The sequence below is a fragment of the Camarhynchus parvulus genome, chromosome 11 (genome assembly GCF_901933205.1).
Source record: "Camarhynchus parvulus chromosome 11, STF_HiC, whole genome shotgun sequence".
NCBI classification, from domain to species: domain Eukaryota; kingdom Metazoa; phylum Chordata; class Aves; order Passeriformes; family Thraupidae; genus Camarhynchus; species Camarhynchus parvulus.
Window position 1 is genome coordinate 12448327 of NC_044581.1, and position 17528 is coordinate 12465854.

The following is a 17528-nucleotide window of genomic DNA, read 5'->3' on the forward strand; positions in this document are numbered from 1 at the left end:
AAATTATTTTGCATTGTTTAGCAAAAGAAGCAAGTTCTAGGAATCAGCAGAATAATAACTTTTTGCCCTTTAACAGTACCTGGAATAATTAATTTATTTTTTCTTACAACCTCTAAATAGGTAAATAAACTCCCTTCTTGACTAATTGCACACTTTATCTCCTATGACTTTTACTCTTTATGACTACAAATGAAGTTGTAGTCAAACATTCTGTTTTAAGATCTATCATGAGTTTTAGCATCCGTCAAGAAGTCAAATGGCTGGCTGCATTTATTTACAATACATTTTCCAGGTAAGACTATTTTCTAACCAGCTGCTCACTTTATATTTAAGACATACTCATGATGACTCCAGACATAAAATGGAAAAGGTCCATTTTGAAAGGACATTAAAAAAGTGGCCACCAGCCACCGGACTACAATTATTTTCTAAAGATTTAGTTCTGGGAAAACAAGTTTGGATTTAGTATTTCAAAACCTGAGCTGTAAATTCTGACAAAACAGAAATCATGTCTCACAAACAGAAAGATTTACTTACATTTCAGCTTCTTTTCTGCCACAAGGGAGAAGACTGTTAATTAAAAAATACATAAATTTTTAACCATAAACACTATTTGATCAATTTTCTTTTTAATTAAGAGTCTCAGCAAATCAATTTAATGCCAAACAGGACGATATACAAACATTTCAGATTATGTATTTCCAATGGTGTGCAGTGGACCACCAGAAGGAAAAGTACCAGAACCTGCAGTATGTGCATGTCTCCCAGGGAAGGACAAGAACACACTTCAGTAACATCAGCTGTGCTTCAGGAACTGCTGAACATGGATTTTAGCTGCAAGTAAATCCAATTAACTCTTGAATAGTTCTACACAACCCCCTCAGCATGGCAGCTTTGAGCAGCTGCTGCCCTGCAGCTGCAACACCACCCCACGGCCAATTTCAGAAGACAAGGAAAAAAAATGGATCCTTCTGTAAGCTTCCTATGTATTTGAGGATGAAAATTAGACAAAAATCATACATTAAGAAATCATTACACATGTATTATCTTCCATTTATTCCCAAGCTTACAGACTCTGCTCCAGCTTTCCTGAAAGGAAGCCCAGCAGACCATGGCCACCTGAACAAAATCAGCTTCCAGGCAGAGGGGCCCAGGACTCAGCTGGGGAAGGACCCTGATCCTACAAAAAATGTTACTCGAGTAACTCTTTCCACAGTGCTCTGAAGGGGAAGACAGGGTGTCAAGAATGGTGATAAACTGCAGTAGTTAGATTAAACATTTATTTTTTTTTCATATATTCACAAAATCTTCACAAAAGTATTGAAACTCAAAAAGGAATTAGACTTGAGTCAAATACAGAGATGAAATGTACAAGACAAATGAGCAGGCAAACTAAAAGGTCTTGAAAGTATTTTACTTCAGATTGAAAAACGAACAGTTCAACTGTTCCGTTTAAATAAAGTTTTGCAAGATATACAGTATTTTATGAATACAATGCTGGTCATTTGAGGCAATGTAAAATACCTCAATTTTTCCTTCATGCTTTTTTTTTTTTCCTTTTTTTTCTTTTTTTTTTTTTTTAGAAAGATACTGTTTACCAAAAAGAAACTTGAGCAGTCCAGGAAAAGCTTTTTTCCATTAAATTTATGAAAACCATAAATTGAGGCAAACCTAAGATTCCCAATGGAATCAAGATTATCTTCCCGCTACCACCACCTTAAAATTATCACATGCTTATTGGAACACTAATATCTGCACCCTAGGAGTACAGTTGCTTTCAACAATGAGGGTGATTCTTTTAAAAACACTTCAGTGTGGTAAATGCGATACAGATCTTTGCAAGTATTAAGTTTTGGAACAGTTTTGCTAATAGCAGCTAACAATACTGGATTAATATAATTTATAAATAATTGTTCCCTAAGCGGTGAACATAAGTCTACACATTCACAATAATCTAAAACAAAATAAATAGTGACTATGCACAATGTGGTACAACTTTCACTAGTTTCTATGAAGAAAAGCTGAACATCTTGATAAAATTATCTGATCAAATTAAAATATGACTCTAAAAATTAAAAAAAAATTGTCAAATTAACATCACGTAAGCTTAGTGTTGGAGTAAATGTTATGACTTGCTGTATTTTTGGAATATATATATATATTTTCCTTTTTGAAGTAAAACACTTTAACACATTGAAAATGTTTATTAATTTAAGTGATAACATTGGTTCTGGTCTCATTTTACTTTAAAAATCATTGCACTCATTAGTGCCCATAAAGGTCAGGTTGGTCTGTAGTATTCTGCAAATGTATATAAAAAGTTTCTCAAAGCTAACAGTACTTTTTATAAAAGCATCATCTCAGAACTGCTGCATTTAATACAGCCAGGTATGCCAAGTACAGACTCTCCTCTTTACAGAAATATGTGAAAGTAAATGCCACTTAACTCTCTAGCACTGAAGTGTCCCCACTCCTGTCCCAAACTATGCCTGTGAGTGCAATTTTCCATTTCATTCGCATTCATGGCATCAAAGGTACTGCAACCTAGACTTGTGATGTGACTGAACCACACACATGTGGAGTTTCAATGAAATGAGAACTAGGTCAATGAAGAAATATTATGAGATATGAAAGGTTTGGGTCTTTAAGGCAATATAAAGTATATTTCACTATTTGAAATTGTCTTGTTTTTAATAATTAAGTGTATATATAAAAATGCCTAAGAGGGGAGTGAGAAAAAAATACTTTAATTGTAAAATTTACTTAAAGCTTCAACAGTTATCATCTCCTACAGGAGTTAGCAAAAATATAAAAGACAAAAAAACCCAGACCTGGAGGGGGGAGGAAAGGCACAAACAAGGAGGCATGGGATTAAAGCAGCCCAGGAATGCAAACGTCTGTAACAAACTGACTTTTGTTGTTTTGTTCAAAAAAAAAAAAACAAAAACAAAAAAAAAAAACAAAAAAAAACAAACAAAAAAAACAAAAAAAAACCAAAAAACAAAACAAAACAAAAAAAAACCCACCCAAAAAAAAAAAAAAAAAAAACCAAAAAAACCCCCAAAAAAACCAAAAACAAAAACAAAAAAACCCCACCAAAACCCAATCATCACCATCAATCAAACAAACAAAAAAAACCAAACCCCAAGTGGCCCTTTGTTTTTCTTTAAAAAAAAAGAAGGAAGGGTCGAGGAGAAACCACTAAGGGGAGGAAGAGAAGGATGCAACTATAAAACCCCATTGCCTGAAATGATGGCACTCTAGAAAACAAGGTGAAGGTTACTTCGCGGAGATGACAAGCTCAGTGTCTACACAAAGTACATGTACACTTTATACAAATGAAAATCTTCATTTGTCACCATAAACCTTTCTTTCAGAGGAACAGCTTTTGCAGATCAAAAGTTCTATGAGATCTTCCAAATGCCAAGAAAAGAAAATCTGAGCAATATAACTAGTAATGTCTCTTTATATGGATGTTAAGATGACAATTCAGATTATTTTCCAAACTAATCCTGAGAAAAATTTATGTTTACAATTTAAACAGTAATGTTATGTAAAAAGTATTAACAAATCCACTATTACAAATGTCAGTTTTCCTATATGGTCATCTATATATACACAATAAAATGGTAAGTATATGCAAAAATAATTAAAAAATCATGCACAAATTACTTTCACCTTTAAAGGCTGGGTTTCCCTCAAAATACAATTTTTTGCCTTTTTTTTCCTATTTTTTGTGTTTTATTTGTTTGTTACCACCCCCTAGACACACTGAGTACTATCTCTACAGGTCAGCATGAGCTGATGGGAAATACATTTATTTTACATTCAAGCTTTTATATCCTAAATGACCCTGTTGTAGCATATGACTTATCAAATGAGCAGCCTTTTTCCTCATTTAAAAAAATTAATTTTTTCCTTTTTTTTTCCATTTTTTCTTTTTTTTTTTTTTTTTTTTTTTGCAGTGATCAATCTTCATGTTCCGTTCCGTGGCGAGCTGGGAAAAAAAAATGCAGTTGCTAATCTATGTCTGAACAGTCTGAAGCTCCAGAAGAGATCCAAGGAGTCACTATCAAACTATCCTGTAGCATGAGATCATTGCACACAGAAGAACAGTCATAAAGTAGGCAACTATCTACAAAGGTCTGACAGGGCTGCATCCCTCTTGTGTTTCCTCTTTTTGCCGTGGAAAAACTGGTGGTGTGATTTGCTGCCTTGGTGCTGTTTGTTTGTGACTGAGGTACCATGGCTTGAGTTTGTTGGACCTTGGAAGCCTTTGTTAGAGGAGCGAAATAACCGTGCAGATCCGTGCTGTGGAGGAAAGAGAACGTGGTCAGTAAGCCCTGCAGTGGATACAGCCTGGCAGTCACACAGCCCTGCTCCTGCACAACCAGCATGCTGACTCCTGAGAACACACCTGGAAAACCTGCCATGGCAGAAGGAACCTGAGACAGCAGCACTGCAGGGCCAATCTCCCACCTGGGTGGTTGCAAACAAATGTTCATCTCTAGCCCCAAACAAGAGGAGCAAAGAACTTGGAATTTTGGAAAGTATAACAGTATTTTACAGAAATGTCCATAATCTAAGACAACACAGGAAGATTGCTCAAACCTGTGCATGCCCATGATCTAACAATCCCCATCTTTTCAGAGATGAGATCGTGGGCATGCACATTCCAGCCTGGAATTAGTTCTGCCCAATAATACAAACACACACCCATAGCACAGCCAAGGCCAGGTGTGTGAATTGTCTTGTTACAGGACAGATCATCAGCAAGTAAGAGGCATGTCTTTGGAATTATTTTCAAGGAAAGTATTCCAGAAGGCTCTGGACTATGTTTCAAACATAAAAGATCCAATTTCTAAAAAAGTGTAAGAATTTAAACTGCATATATCCAGGGTATACTGTATACAGAGGCGTAGAATATTTCCAGAATACTGAAGCATTCCTCAGTTTGGGAAATCTCTTAAATGCATAAGTTCTGACAGTTGTCATTATAAGGATGTTTGGCCACAGGAGAAAATGAGGGTGAATGTCACGTATCACAAAGAATCTTCACCTCCCTTAGTGGAAGACAGATCAATAAGTACCAACAGCTAAAAGAGCAGTCAGTCAGAGTTTTAAACACACATTTTTGCTAACTGCTTTCACTGAGTGTAGGCACACCTCATCTCTCAAATTTTGCAATCAAAACTGGACTGATGTGCTTCTTGCAAAGGAGGAAATGGGTGCAACACAGCTGAATACCTCTGGCAAATTTGGTGTACAAGTCAGACCAACTTCATCTGTTTTAAGGTTGGGAAAGCCACGGTTGCAAATTCATCTGTGCAAGCTTAACAGAGAACCAGGTGGCTTCACATACAATCAGTGCTTGGACGCTTTTTAATGGGGCAAAAGGGAGGTGAAAAATGCAGTGCTCCCTTTCCAGAACAAATTACCCTTCCATGGAGGATATGTGTAATATTCAAATAATCTACAAAGCTGTTGTTTTCAAACATTTCACAAACCTGAGATTTGTTCGTGTTGCTGGATGTATTGGCTGTTTGGCTATTTTGTGTTTTCCCACTTGACTGGGAGGATTCCAGTGACACTTCTTGTGACCCCACTCTGTTTGTGGTAGACTGACGACAACTCAACTGTTTAGAGGTTTTGCAAGGTGTTCCATCAGAATCCTTCAGGAAAATGTAAAGGATTAGTGAGCTTTTCTTAAGAGTGAGTATTTCTAAAAGTGAATTTTCTTTTAAAAATAAAGTTAACAGTGGACAAAACTGAAAACTTGTTTATTTTACTAGATATTAAAATTCTTTCAATCCAGAATTCTTATCAAGTAAAACAGATTTAAAGATGTATTGACGTGTGATTCTGGTTTTGAGATTTGCCTTTTATTTTTTAAGTAAAATTCCCAAACAGATCTTTTTCAAAGCTTTTAGCCTGTTTGTTTTTTAAAGCATGTGGCTTAGGATTACCAGTCTGTTTTACTTTTGAAATACAGTATTCCCAGAGAAAAGAGGGCTGTGAAACTTTGTGTCTATATATTCACTTTCTACATGTATTGTGTCAAAAACACACTGCAACTTTTATGTGTAGAAATTGCATAAGAATTAACATCTTATGCAAGTTAGGATTCTGGATGAATTAATTGACTAGGATTGTGAGCTCCCAAAATGTATTTTGTGACAATATAAATCAGAGGGGGAAAAAACCCAAAGAAATTTTGAAAAGCAGAGTCAGAAAACTTCCAGTACTTACTACATCACTAGAGCTGGACAATGTAGATGATGATGATGATAAAGGACCTGATGAAGAATTTGAAGAATGTTTACTAAGTGTTTCTGAAGTTTTATTTCTAGGTTTTCCCAGTGCTTCATTCTCTTCAGCAAGATTATTGTTGCATTTGTCCAGCTGTTGAGTATCTACTATTAAGGTTACTCCATTACCTAGTAAAAACAAAACAGAAACATCACCACACATTTATATGCAAAAATATGTTGCCTTGGGTTTTTTTAATATAGCCCCTAAGATACAAAATACATGTTACATCCACAGTAACACATGGACATTAATGCACTGAGCATTGCTCATGGTTTGAGATGGAAATTAGGGACAGAAGATGTGAAAGAAGGCAGCAACAAAGTTCAGATGTGCTGCTGTAGATTGTTTCATGAAACACTTCAACAGCACTCAAATACACAGATTTAAATTCTGTTCCAATATGCCCCATACTCAGCAACTCCAATTTTTCTTCTGCTGGAGCTTCTATGATCAGAAGAAATCCAAATAAGCCCCATTATTCTGTAGGATTTCCTACACTGAAAATTCAAGATAGAGAACTCTCATATATCACTAAGCTCTGCCTTAAAAAAAAAGGAACTTAGATCTGAACTAAATCAACAAGACAACCACTGTTACTGTCACCATTACTTCCTTAATATAGGGTTATTTTTCTTTTTTTGATTGCTGTTTTATCTGAAATAAGACACTTAGGAGGTAGAGATTTACATGATGTCTGTGCACAAAGGCAGCTAAAAGGGAGGTGATGGGAGCTCAGGGCCTGCAGCTCCACAGCTCCAATGGCAAAGAGCACATGCTGCTGACAAATCACTCATACAAGTTCTAAAAACAAGTTAAAAAAATCCCAGCCTAGCCAAAAGAACGGGTCCTTGAAACATCTTCTCTGATTAATCACTAACAAGAGAACACTTCTGACAGGAAACATTCTAAAATTAACTGGAGAGTACGAAAATTAATTCTAGTTTGAACACTTCCAGACAGCAGACACACCTGCACCAAGAGAGGGTGGCAACTGGCTGCTGAAGTCAGAAGATGGGCAATGGATTAAAGGTGATTCCAAAGGGCATTGTCACCAAGTTCTCTGGTTAGATTTTGTGTGTTTCCATTTGTTAAAAACAAGATCATGATTGATACTTCAGGACTTTTCTATTTAAAAGAATTATTCCTCTTACACAGTGAATCTTGGCTTAAGTATTGCTTCCTTACACATATGGTATGTTAGACTTTAAAATTACTATTAAAAATGCAGAATTTAAGGATTCAGATTTAAACTACCATGCCCAGCAATTCTTGTTACAACTTTGTCCACATTTGAAGGACAAAGGAAGCATGACACTGACAATGTGGTAATTTAAATTGGAAGTTTTTCCAAAGTCTCTTTTTGGAAGCCAGCACTCTTTACAGACCTCTCTACCAACCAAATCTATTGTAGTAAAATAAAGATAGGGACATTTTACTCTTGTACAAGTCTGACTTTTCTGGATGAAAAGATGAAATTAATACTGAAAAAAAAAAGAAGAAACTGCTATTAAGATTGACACACAGACTTATGTGAGGCAAAAGCAACAACAAAATCTATACAAGCAAAATGTGCAGGAAGTTTCCCCCTCATCCCTGCTGAGTCAGAACTCACCATTACATGAAGATTCTGTTCTGCTTTGCATCCCCCACTGCTTGGATATCCAGTCTCTGTATGTGGCCACTTCTTGTGTTACTCTAATTATTCTCCCTAATATACTGCAAACCAGGGAAAAAAAGAAACAAAACCATCACCACAATTAATTTTTAGACACAGAAAAATATAAGCAATGGATGTCTGAGATTAGACTTGGAGACTTTACCTTTCTGTTTCGTTGTTAGGATAATATTTAGCTATTGGGGAAACAGCATGGCTCAGAACAACATAGGCATAATCAAAAGCCTGCTTCACTTGCATGGCACCATAGGAACTCCTCCCAACATCATTACCTTAAAATAAGAATATAAATAAATTAGTAAGATTGAAACTGTGGTTATCACCTTTCAGGCAGGAGACAGTAATCTGTTTTAAAAATTGCCCTTAAGTACCAACTAACTGTAGCCACCTCTTGTAGAAGAGGATTAGCATAAAACATAAATATTTTATATATATATATATATATATATAAATAATATTTCTTTAGCATAAACAGCTTAAAAGATCTACAGGGATTTAGATGTGAAGAAGTCCAGACCAGCAATTCTCTGGGTACAAGTACAATATATGAAGAGAATAAAACCCCTGCAGTGCATCTATTAAACATTTAACAGTACTGCTATTCCATTTTGGTTTCTGAGGATACCTGGCTGTAATGGATCCTCAATGTACAGCATTGATGGTCTGTAGCCATCCAACATGCTCTTCTGCACTTCATCCTTGGCAACATAAGAGCCACCATCCTTTATTCGGATTCCAGTCTTCAGATAGTTGAAGTGACGTCCATATAATTCAAAAAACTCTATTAAAAGAACACCATAGTTGGCATTGGGCATACAGGCATCTTCCCTGGGATGCAGCTATTAAGAAGAGAGAAAAAAAAATTCATTCTTTTATGACTTCAAGTTCTTCTCTTTTTCACAGAAAACATGTCTAAATACAGTAATAAAAAAGAAGAAAATAGATATGTCTAAATAAAGTATTTTCCCTTGATGAAGCAGTTTTGCATCTTTAAAATAAGATGCTATGAGAACTTTTATAAAATAATTACCTCTTCAAAAAAAGGCTGTCAAACACTAATCTTTGTGCATTTGAACTTTTAGTCCAATAAGTGAACTTCCAGCACTAATGGTGGGTTTCTTGTGAAAAAGCAGATATTGCACCTCACAAACCTGGGTCTGCAATGCAAATACAGACTCCTCACGTGCACAGCTATGCACAGGATTCCCTCTACTTTAAGTAACCAGCCTGAGAGGCAGCCTAAATGAACAAAACCAGCTCAGAGTTGTAACAGATATGAAATTTAACTTTTTTTAAAATTATTTTTTAAATGAGCAAATGGAAGTGCTGTTACTCAACACAAGAAAATGGATTAGGAGAGATTTTTGTTTTAAACTATATGCATGTTGCCCTTATTTCCTTTGTGCTCAGCAGGAAACTGCAAAGGCTCTCAGCAAACACCAAGGTCCAGTTCCAGGCTCAGGTTTTAGAGCAATTACAGTCTGGAAAAGTATGGACATACACTTGCAAACAAGTTATACGTAACATTTAGTTCAGGAAAATAACAGGGCCGATACAGCCAGGAATCAGCTACTTCATATTTGTCCAGTATTTCCCTCTCCCAGGCACAACAATATAGATTCAGCTCATGCACTTTGTTCTATTATATTTAAGAGAAAGTTGTCAAAGATGTTTGCTATCAGCTTAGTAACCCAGAGAACCAAGGTTACACTGCATTTGTGAAAGCACATACAGGGTGTGTGACCTGGAGACCAAGTGTTATAAAGGACAGCTGCAGCTAACACCAACCTTATGGAACTTGTTCCAAGCAAGTTATACAACATTCAAGTTGTTTTACCATGAATGACATGTCATATCATGTGTATCAAAATCATATGTATCAGTGCCTGGCATTGGTACACCAAGAGATGCTCTGAACACCCAGAGTACCAAAAGTGTCAGCATCAGAGAAGGAACAGAAGACAGATGGGACATAACTAATTTTAAATGAAAAGGCGGTGCAACCCCAAAAAATGATAGCTTAAATTATTAAATTGGAGGGTTGATCAAATTCTTTCTTAAGGTGATGTCCTTAGGCACAATGGCATTGATAGATCCCATTGAACTTACCTGAAGGAAACTGACAGCCATTAAAAAGAGACTATAAGAACCAATTCCACCTGTAAATACTTCATTAAGGTCCCTCTGCAACAGGAACTGTTTCAATACTAAAACTAGAAATGGTAACACAGGATATTTCTGAAAGAGAAAAACAAAGCTGTTACCATACTGTGATGCATGCATACAATGGAGAGCATACTGAAACCATCTGTTTTATTATATCTTGTCTTTAAGCTAACTATAAATCTAACCTACCATTTTTAGTAACAGTGGAGAAGAGCCAATGCCCTGCCTGTGATCAACAAGGTATTTTACCTGTTTGATTCTGGTGGCAGATATTAACAACAGAAAAAAGTTATTACATCATAAAATCGGAAGTATTTGGGTTGAATGTATATACATATACAGATATATATACATACTTTTCTCATAGAAGTGAAAGATATAGCAAAGGAATAACTGTGGAGATACTGACACCTGTAACAAAACCTTCTTGCTACAACTGAGAGGTAGCTCAAAGTGCACTGAGATTTCTGTCCTGCAAATACTTTGGATGCCCAGAGTTAAAGAAAGCCCTTCAAAATTACTACACCCAGGTAACATTTTCAATCAACAAAATACCTTTGGGCAACTAGTCCTTTAAAGGGTTTATCTGCATGGATTCCCCTAAGAGGTGTGGTGAGCACAGACCTTTGGGACAGCAGTGGAGGCTGGGCTACACCTGCACTCTGTACACCCCTCACAGGGGAGGGGCAAAAGAGGCTTAATAAGATCACTGCTTTTATCAACACAGAGCCAGAAAGTGCCTTAGTGTCACTGATGAAATGGGGATCACTATGTCTGTGACTGCAAAAAGATTAAAAGGAAAGAATTTTGCCAAGAACTTCTCTGCACGAGCCTTATGGTGAGTATTGGGAGCCCTGTCTAACTGAAGATCCCTATCTATCTATCTGACGATTCTGAACTATTAAGAACTTCCAGTCACAAGCTGAAGTGTTGAATATCAGTATATACCAAAATTTAAAGATGGGATTTTTCTTGGAAAACTGCACACCCTTAACAAAGGCTCCAACTGCCTCGGATTTCCTAAATAACCTGCATGAAGAGAAAGAGGCATTTCCAAGCCTAATGCCAAACACGACATCTCAGAAAGGTACTGAAGTTATATGGGACAAAATAAGACCCAAGAGAATGCCCTGCAAGTGTTACATAGAGAGTGCCTCAAGAACACCAATAAAATCACTTGGCAAGAACACACCAAGTTTTCTCCAGGTCAACAAAGGACTCTCCTCAGCTGCCCGTACTCAAGGCCAGCTGTGGTGTGGCACAGCTGCACAGCCTTGGCTCAGCCTGCAGGGAGAACAGCCAGTGGGAAAGCACCATGTGGGAAACCTCACTGGGAGTGCCTCCACTCTGCTCCAGAGCTGCTTCCCTGCACTGTCAGCCTGATCCACCTGCACTGCTGCTGATCCTGACGCTGATCCTGACCCTACCCACAGCCTGCACATCCTCCCTGGCCACTTCTCTGCCAGGCCCCGGCCACTCTGGGAGCTGACCCCAGCTACTGGCACCAGACCTGCTCTGCTCTTTGGGCTGGGGGACCACAGGGCTGCAGCAGCCTTGTCCCTGCTGCCATGGACAGCTCCTGCCCCATCCCCAGGGGCACAGACCCCTCTCACGCCCTGACCCAAGGCCAGAGTGTCACAAGTAACCCAGGCTACTTGATTTTCTATGCTTTCACACACAAAAACAGCTTCAGGCTTTCATGAGGAGACTATCTCCCATCTTGAAATTCAGAAATGCAGAGCTCAATGAACTGCAGTTAAAAGAGCAGAACACTTAAAACAGACAATAGTGCATTTTTCTTAATCATTGTACCATTAAAAACTACTCCACGTTTTATTCTTGTATTTTAGTATCTTCATGCTTTTCAAGGCAATATATCTACAACTTAAGACCATCCCTCAGTATTATCAGATAACAAAAAACAACAGAGTAAAAGTGTATCTCTAGTAAGGATGAAGTCAAAGTAAAACAGAAAAGGAAATTAAGTTATCAAATACTCAATGTGTAGTTCCATGAGAGTGTTGCCTAACCTGGATAAAATCTTTGATGAGCTGGGCTGCTTTAACCCCATTCTGTACATTAAAGCTTATATCAACTTTTACTTCAGTGAAGGAATCTGTCAGTTTAATAATAGGTACCTGCAAAAGAAAGATATAATAAGTCAATACAGATTTCCAAGACACACTTGCTTTCATTTATGACTTATATGCACCAGCAAACCTGAAGTTTTTTATGAATTTATAGAGAGAAGGTAGGCAGTGAAATCAGGACTCCTATTTATGAACTCACTGCCTTGCCAATCTGGTTACATAAACTTGGCTTTTCTAACTCATAAACACTATTTTCAATTTACTGTCCTGCTGAACAGAACTTAATGCTTCACCTTCCAGGTGATTTATTCTGGACTGGTTTGGGTGAGTTGCTGTTGCAGCAGCTCAGCTCTGGTGGAGACCACAGACACCAGAGGGAGACAAACACTGGAGAAACACAGAGAAATGGTCCTGGAGACATCAGAAATGACACAACTCATGTCACTGGGGTCATCACTTCCTCACCAAAATGAACTTTGATTAACAAGTACAAGATATGGGGAGTACTCTGATGTGTCTCAACCTGAGTGACCATCAATTTATATGAAATATCAGACAATTTCCACAATAGAAAAATGCTTTTGTTATTGCAGTATCAATTATTTTGTCAGTAATAAAAATCATACTAAATAAAAAAGTTCTTTATGTTCTATTTCAAATGTATTATACAAAATAAGTTTCTGCTTATAAAAATTCATTCTTTTAACCAACATCTTTCTTTGATTAGAAATTTAGCTTAAAACAAGGGAATACCCTCTTCCCCCAAACTTACAGTTGCTTTATCTAAAACCTTTACTGAGTTTTCATCTGCTACATTGTGCTTTCTAAGAGCTTCTTCCAGGGTCCAAAGAGGTAATGTCTCCCATTTTCCAAACACAACTAAATCAATATCACTGAAATGGAAAAAAAAAATATTCAAATGAAAAGACAATACACTTAAAATACAAACAACTGACATCTATATATAACTTCAATAAAGCTGAAAGAACATAGCTGAATCAAATAATTCATTCTGATTTTTCCAAGGAAATAGTTGGAGATGAACTCTTACACTTGGGGAAATACAGACCATTTCAGGTTACCCAGAGGAGGGGAGATAAACATAAATCAATTAGGCTGCAAAGCCTAAAATTAGTCTCCTCAGGCCACACTGTGAGCAGAGAGGGATCAGCTTCTCTGGAGTGATTCAGAGCAAGAAATGAACTTGTTGTGAATCACCACCTTTGGGCTGTATTCATCAGGAATGTTGATTTAACAGCCTGACACCAAAAGGAAAAGTCCTGTTTCCCATCCTCTACCCCATCATGCATGACCCTGTCTCCTCCTTTGCTCCAGGTCTGGTGTTTGCCTAATCCACAGCAAATCAGTTCAATCTAATAATGGGTCTGGCACAAACCTTCTTCACTCCCCCTGTAAAGGACCCACAGAACATTCTGGGGTAATTTCCTGCCTCTTTGCATCTCTAAGTTGGTTTTCTGGATGATCAGTGCACCAGAGGGCACAGGGTAAGCTGCTGGCCTGTAGTACCAAGAACAGGGAGCAAGGCAAGGGAGAAGAAAACATGCCAACTTGGACTTCAGGAAGCAGCAAGGTATTAAATAAGATCAAGCCACTAATTAATGTCATTCATTAACTCAGCTCTTAGAAGAGGTGTCTCCATCTTATTACACTTCTCTCTATGCACACACAGAATCATTTCGTTACACAGGAAGCTGACACCCTAATCCAATCCCTGAACTCAAACTCAAAAGGTGGCTGGTGTCACATCTGAGCCACTGAGGGCTACTGTGAGATCCTGAGCTTCTCCCTCTTTGCTCCCCAAGTCCTTTGATCCCCCTGCTTGGCCAGGAACACAAAGGAGGTGAATGTGTAACCCGATAGTTAGGCTAGCAGGGTGCTTCAGTGATATGGGAAACTGTGTAACAGAAAACACAAAAAAGTTTAGAGAGACTTCCCCCTGCAACAGGTTCTACAGATCTGCTAACTGACAAACATCACTGCTTTAAATTCCAAAGAAACTGCATCTGCATTAGATGAGCTGTCTCCTGAAGCAGCAGTTCAGCCACAGACTGCTGGGCTGACAAGGACAGGCAGCACCAGCCACTTTCAGAAATGTGTTCAAAACTGGCTTGGAGAGCAGGAAATGCTGCTGGACATGTCTCTTCTAAACTGAATTAGTGTTAAACCCACTGCTGATAGCTAAAAACAGGAGACATTTTCCTGATGCACACCAAGAGAGAAAAAGCAGCTCTGTTGCCACCTTGAGCACAGACACTGCCTGCAAAGGGACACAAATCCAGCAGCAAAGTGCCCAAACCTCCAGCAGCAGCTTCAGCCAATGGATACAGAGCAAATCCCAACAGAGAGACACAGCATTAAAAACACACTTCAGACCTTTCTGAACACCAGAGCCTGAAATCTAAACAAACTGAGAGGTAGGGAAAACCTAGGGCAGAAGGAAGCTTTGATAGAAGGCCACAGTGAATTAATGACCAATACACAAATGATGGCTATTTTGAAAGTTTGGCAAGCACTGCCACAGGAAGGTTTTTTGTGGGTTTATGTACTGCATTTGAAGTATCTGCATTTGTTCTCCCCCAAAACCTCACCTGAAACAAATACTCAAGAAAGGCAGTATATGACAACAGAAAAGCCTTTTTTTTATATATTTCAAAACAATCAAGCAAATATAGTAAATTATCCATCAAGTGGCCAGGAATATCTCTCTAGCATTACCAGCATCAAATCATATTTAATTAAGCTTATTTAAAATAAATTTTAATAAGGCCAGGAATGAGACCAAATGTGAAAACGAGTACTTGTACACCTCACTTCTGGCTTTACAAACAAAAAGTGAGAAATCAGACTTCTTTACAACTCCTGAAACTAAAGCAGGAACTAAAGCATCTGTCAGGTTCTTTCTTTTACAAACAGAGATGGAACAATGATGAGGATATCCCTCACCTGCAGTCAGTACTAGACTCCTCCTGTTCCCAAAGTACGAACTCAGTTCAAAAGTTATCCTCAGATTTATGCTATTTAAATGTGTTTATCCCCTACAGCCATTTAAGCATTTCACTCCATTTCCATTTAGTTGTCATAAATACTCACAATTTCTACACAGAAGATACCAGTGTCATTGCTTAAAGACTCTTTATGAAAGCTAGCAATAAATTTGAAAAAGGTAGATGTTGACTTTGTACAGATTTCACAAAAGAAGACTGAAGGAAAAAACCCAATTCTGTTGTAACATTTTCTCTTCAGCACTAATATTAACAACATTATGTTAAAGGTTTCAATTTAGTCATCTGTGGAGATAAAATTTAGCTTTTCTTTTAGGGCCAACATCTTTTTGTATTAATGAAGCCAAATTCCAGCATAAGCCTTTTCTGACCACATGGTAATTCAGCACCTTCTACTGATACATGCAAGATCTATAGAGACACGTGTTACAGTCAATAGTCTTATTTATTGCATTTCTGTACACTTTGCAGAGAACTAATAGCTTAACACTTGCTTAGCATAACAAGTATTGACATAAGTAACACAGATCCTGGGAGAGCAGATAAATAACCCCAGGGTTACAGGTCCAACAAGTTACTTTTCTTTTGTGTGGAATTTCCGCTGAAAAATTACTAACCTTGTAGGTAAATATAAACCAGTTTTAAAACTTCCAAATATCTGCACCTGAAACACAAGAAAAGGATATATAAGAAAACATATAGGATGAATTAAGAAATTTTTCAGGCTTCAGAAGATGAAGTTTATAAAGCTGATTGGAAAGGCTGGCTATTGCTACCCTCCATTGGTAGATTTTGGTATTGCTAACAGGCACTGAACATATCTGTTAAAGCATACACATTTAAATGTACTGCCAACAGCTGATCCTCATTGTTTTTACTCATAAAACATTAATAACTTTGGCTTTTCTAATAAACAACTGCTTTGCATTGTAAAAATTGTTCCCATGACCAAATTTGTCAAAAACCCAGAACCCGAGATTTTGAAATGCTGAACGATGACAGAATATACCTCTCAGTATTGAAGCATTTCGAAGTTTAACATATTTCCATTGCTTTGCATACTTTAAAAAAAATCAATTCCATCATGCCCCATTTTTTTTTTTTTGCATTACAAAACAAGCAGCACAACCCTGTCTATTTCTGCTTAAACAACAAATGGAAGTTTCAGAGAGCTTTACATCCCACAGAATTACTTTATTATGCTGGATTTTTACTAGCACTGGAGGTGTAAACCATCAGGTTTCCCCTGTAAGCTGTCCAAAACCACGCTCTCATTACTTAGCCAAGCCTTGCAGGGAGGTCAGACTCAAGTGCTGAGTCTCAAAGGGAGGTTGGGGAGACTTCAAAGTAAAAAATATCTACACATTTGGGCTAATTTTCAGCCATTCTTCTGATTTGTTTTCTGGAGCCACCTTATACGGACTTGAGTATTCTGCTTTAATGAGTCTCATACACCAGCTTGATTGCCACCTATTTGTATGTCAAGTGACCCACTTTTTATGTTTTTCCCCTTCAGGATAAGAAAAAGGGGGAGACAAGAAAAGATGATGTTTTGCAAGTGCCTTAACACTTTAGTAGACTAAGAAACAGTTTGAGTGCTTCTTCCTGATTATGTTTTATCACTTCACTCCTCTTAGCCCCTCACCCCAAGCCCAATAAAAAGTACATACAAAATTGAATATTGAAAGTTCATAGCTTCTCAAACTGGCAAAGACTGTGAGAGGTGCCAGAGCACAAACATCAATAGTGTACAAAAGCATAAAGGCATCACAACATGAATAATGTAATAATAATAATAATAATCACTATGTTTATCCAGGGTAGTAATAAAAGTATCCTCTATGAAACTGGATTCAGTCAAACCAGGATTCATTCAGGCACCAAAAACACCAGAAAAGTGCTTTTGCACAATAAAACAGCCACTGATGGGTTCGGAAAAAACTAAATGTGCTTTCACAATATCAAACAAAATAGTGTGTTCAGCTGAACAGCAAAGAGAGCCTTTACTGAATAAACAACCCTGAAAGAATTCATAAACTCACTGATACAACATATATGACCTTTACCAAAAGGAATGAGACAACATCTGCTCTTCTACAATAATCTGGAGTATGAGAAACACTGAACTATTAAAAAAGAAACCCACACCCACACTTCAACTACTCTCTCACAAAAACTGGAAAGACAAAAGAGGAAGAGTGGAGAAATCAGAACACAGATTTGAAAGGATTTTGATTTATTATCAATTTGGAATTTAAGTTG

The 17528-nt window shown here is 37.5% G+C and overlaps 1 protein-coding gene across 1 annotated transcript in view; it reads right to left on the reverse strand.

The window, feature by feature from the left end:
• Positions 1–3105: 3105 nt before the first annotated feature.
• The window catches only part of TENT4B (terminal nucleotidyltransferase 4B), a 39223-nt gene continuing 24800 nt past the window's right edge, over positions 3106–17528 (reverse strand). Inside the window, 10 exon segments of the mRNA XM_030955912.1 lie at positions 3106–4311; positions 5508–5672; positions 6250–6437; positions 7925–8028; positions 8133–8259; positions 8613–8826; positions 10097–10225; positions 12184–12291; positions 13016–13136; positions 15884–15930. Coding sequence (XP_030811772.1) covers positions 4132–4311; positions 5508–5672; positions 6250–6437; positions 7925–8028; positions 8133–8259; positions 8613–8826; positions 10097–10225; positions 12184–12291; positions 13016–13136; positions 15884–15930 — 1383 coding nt within the window. The 3' untranslated portion in view covers positions 3106–4131.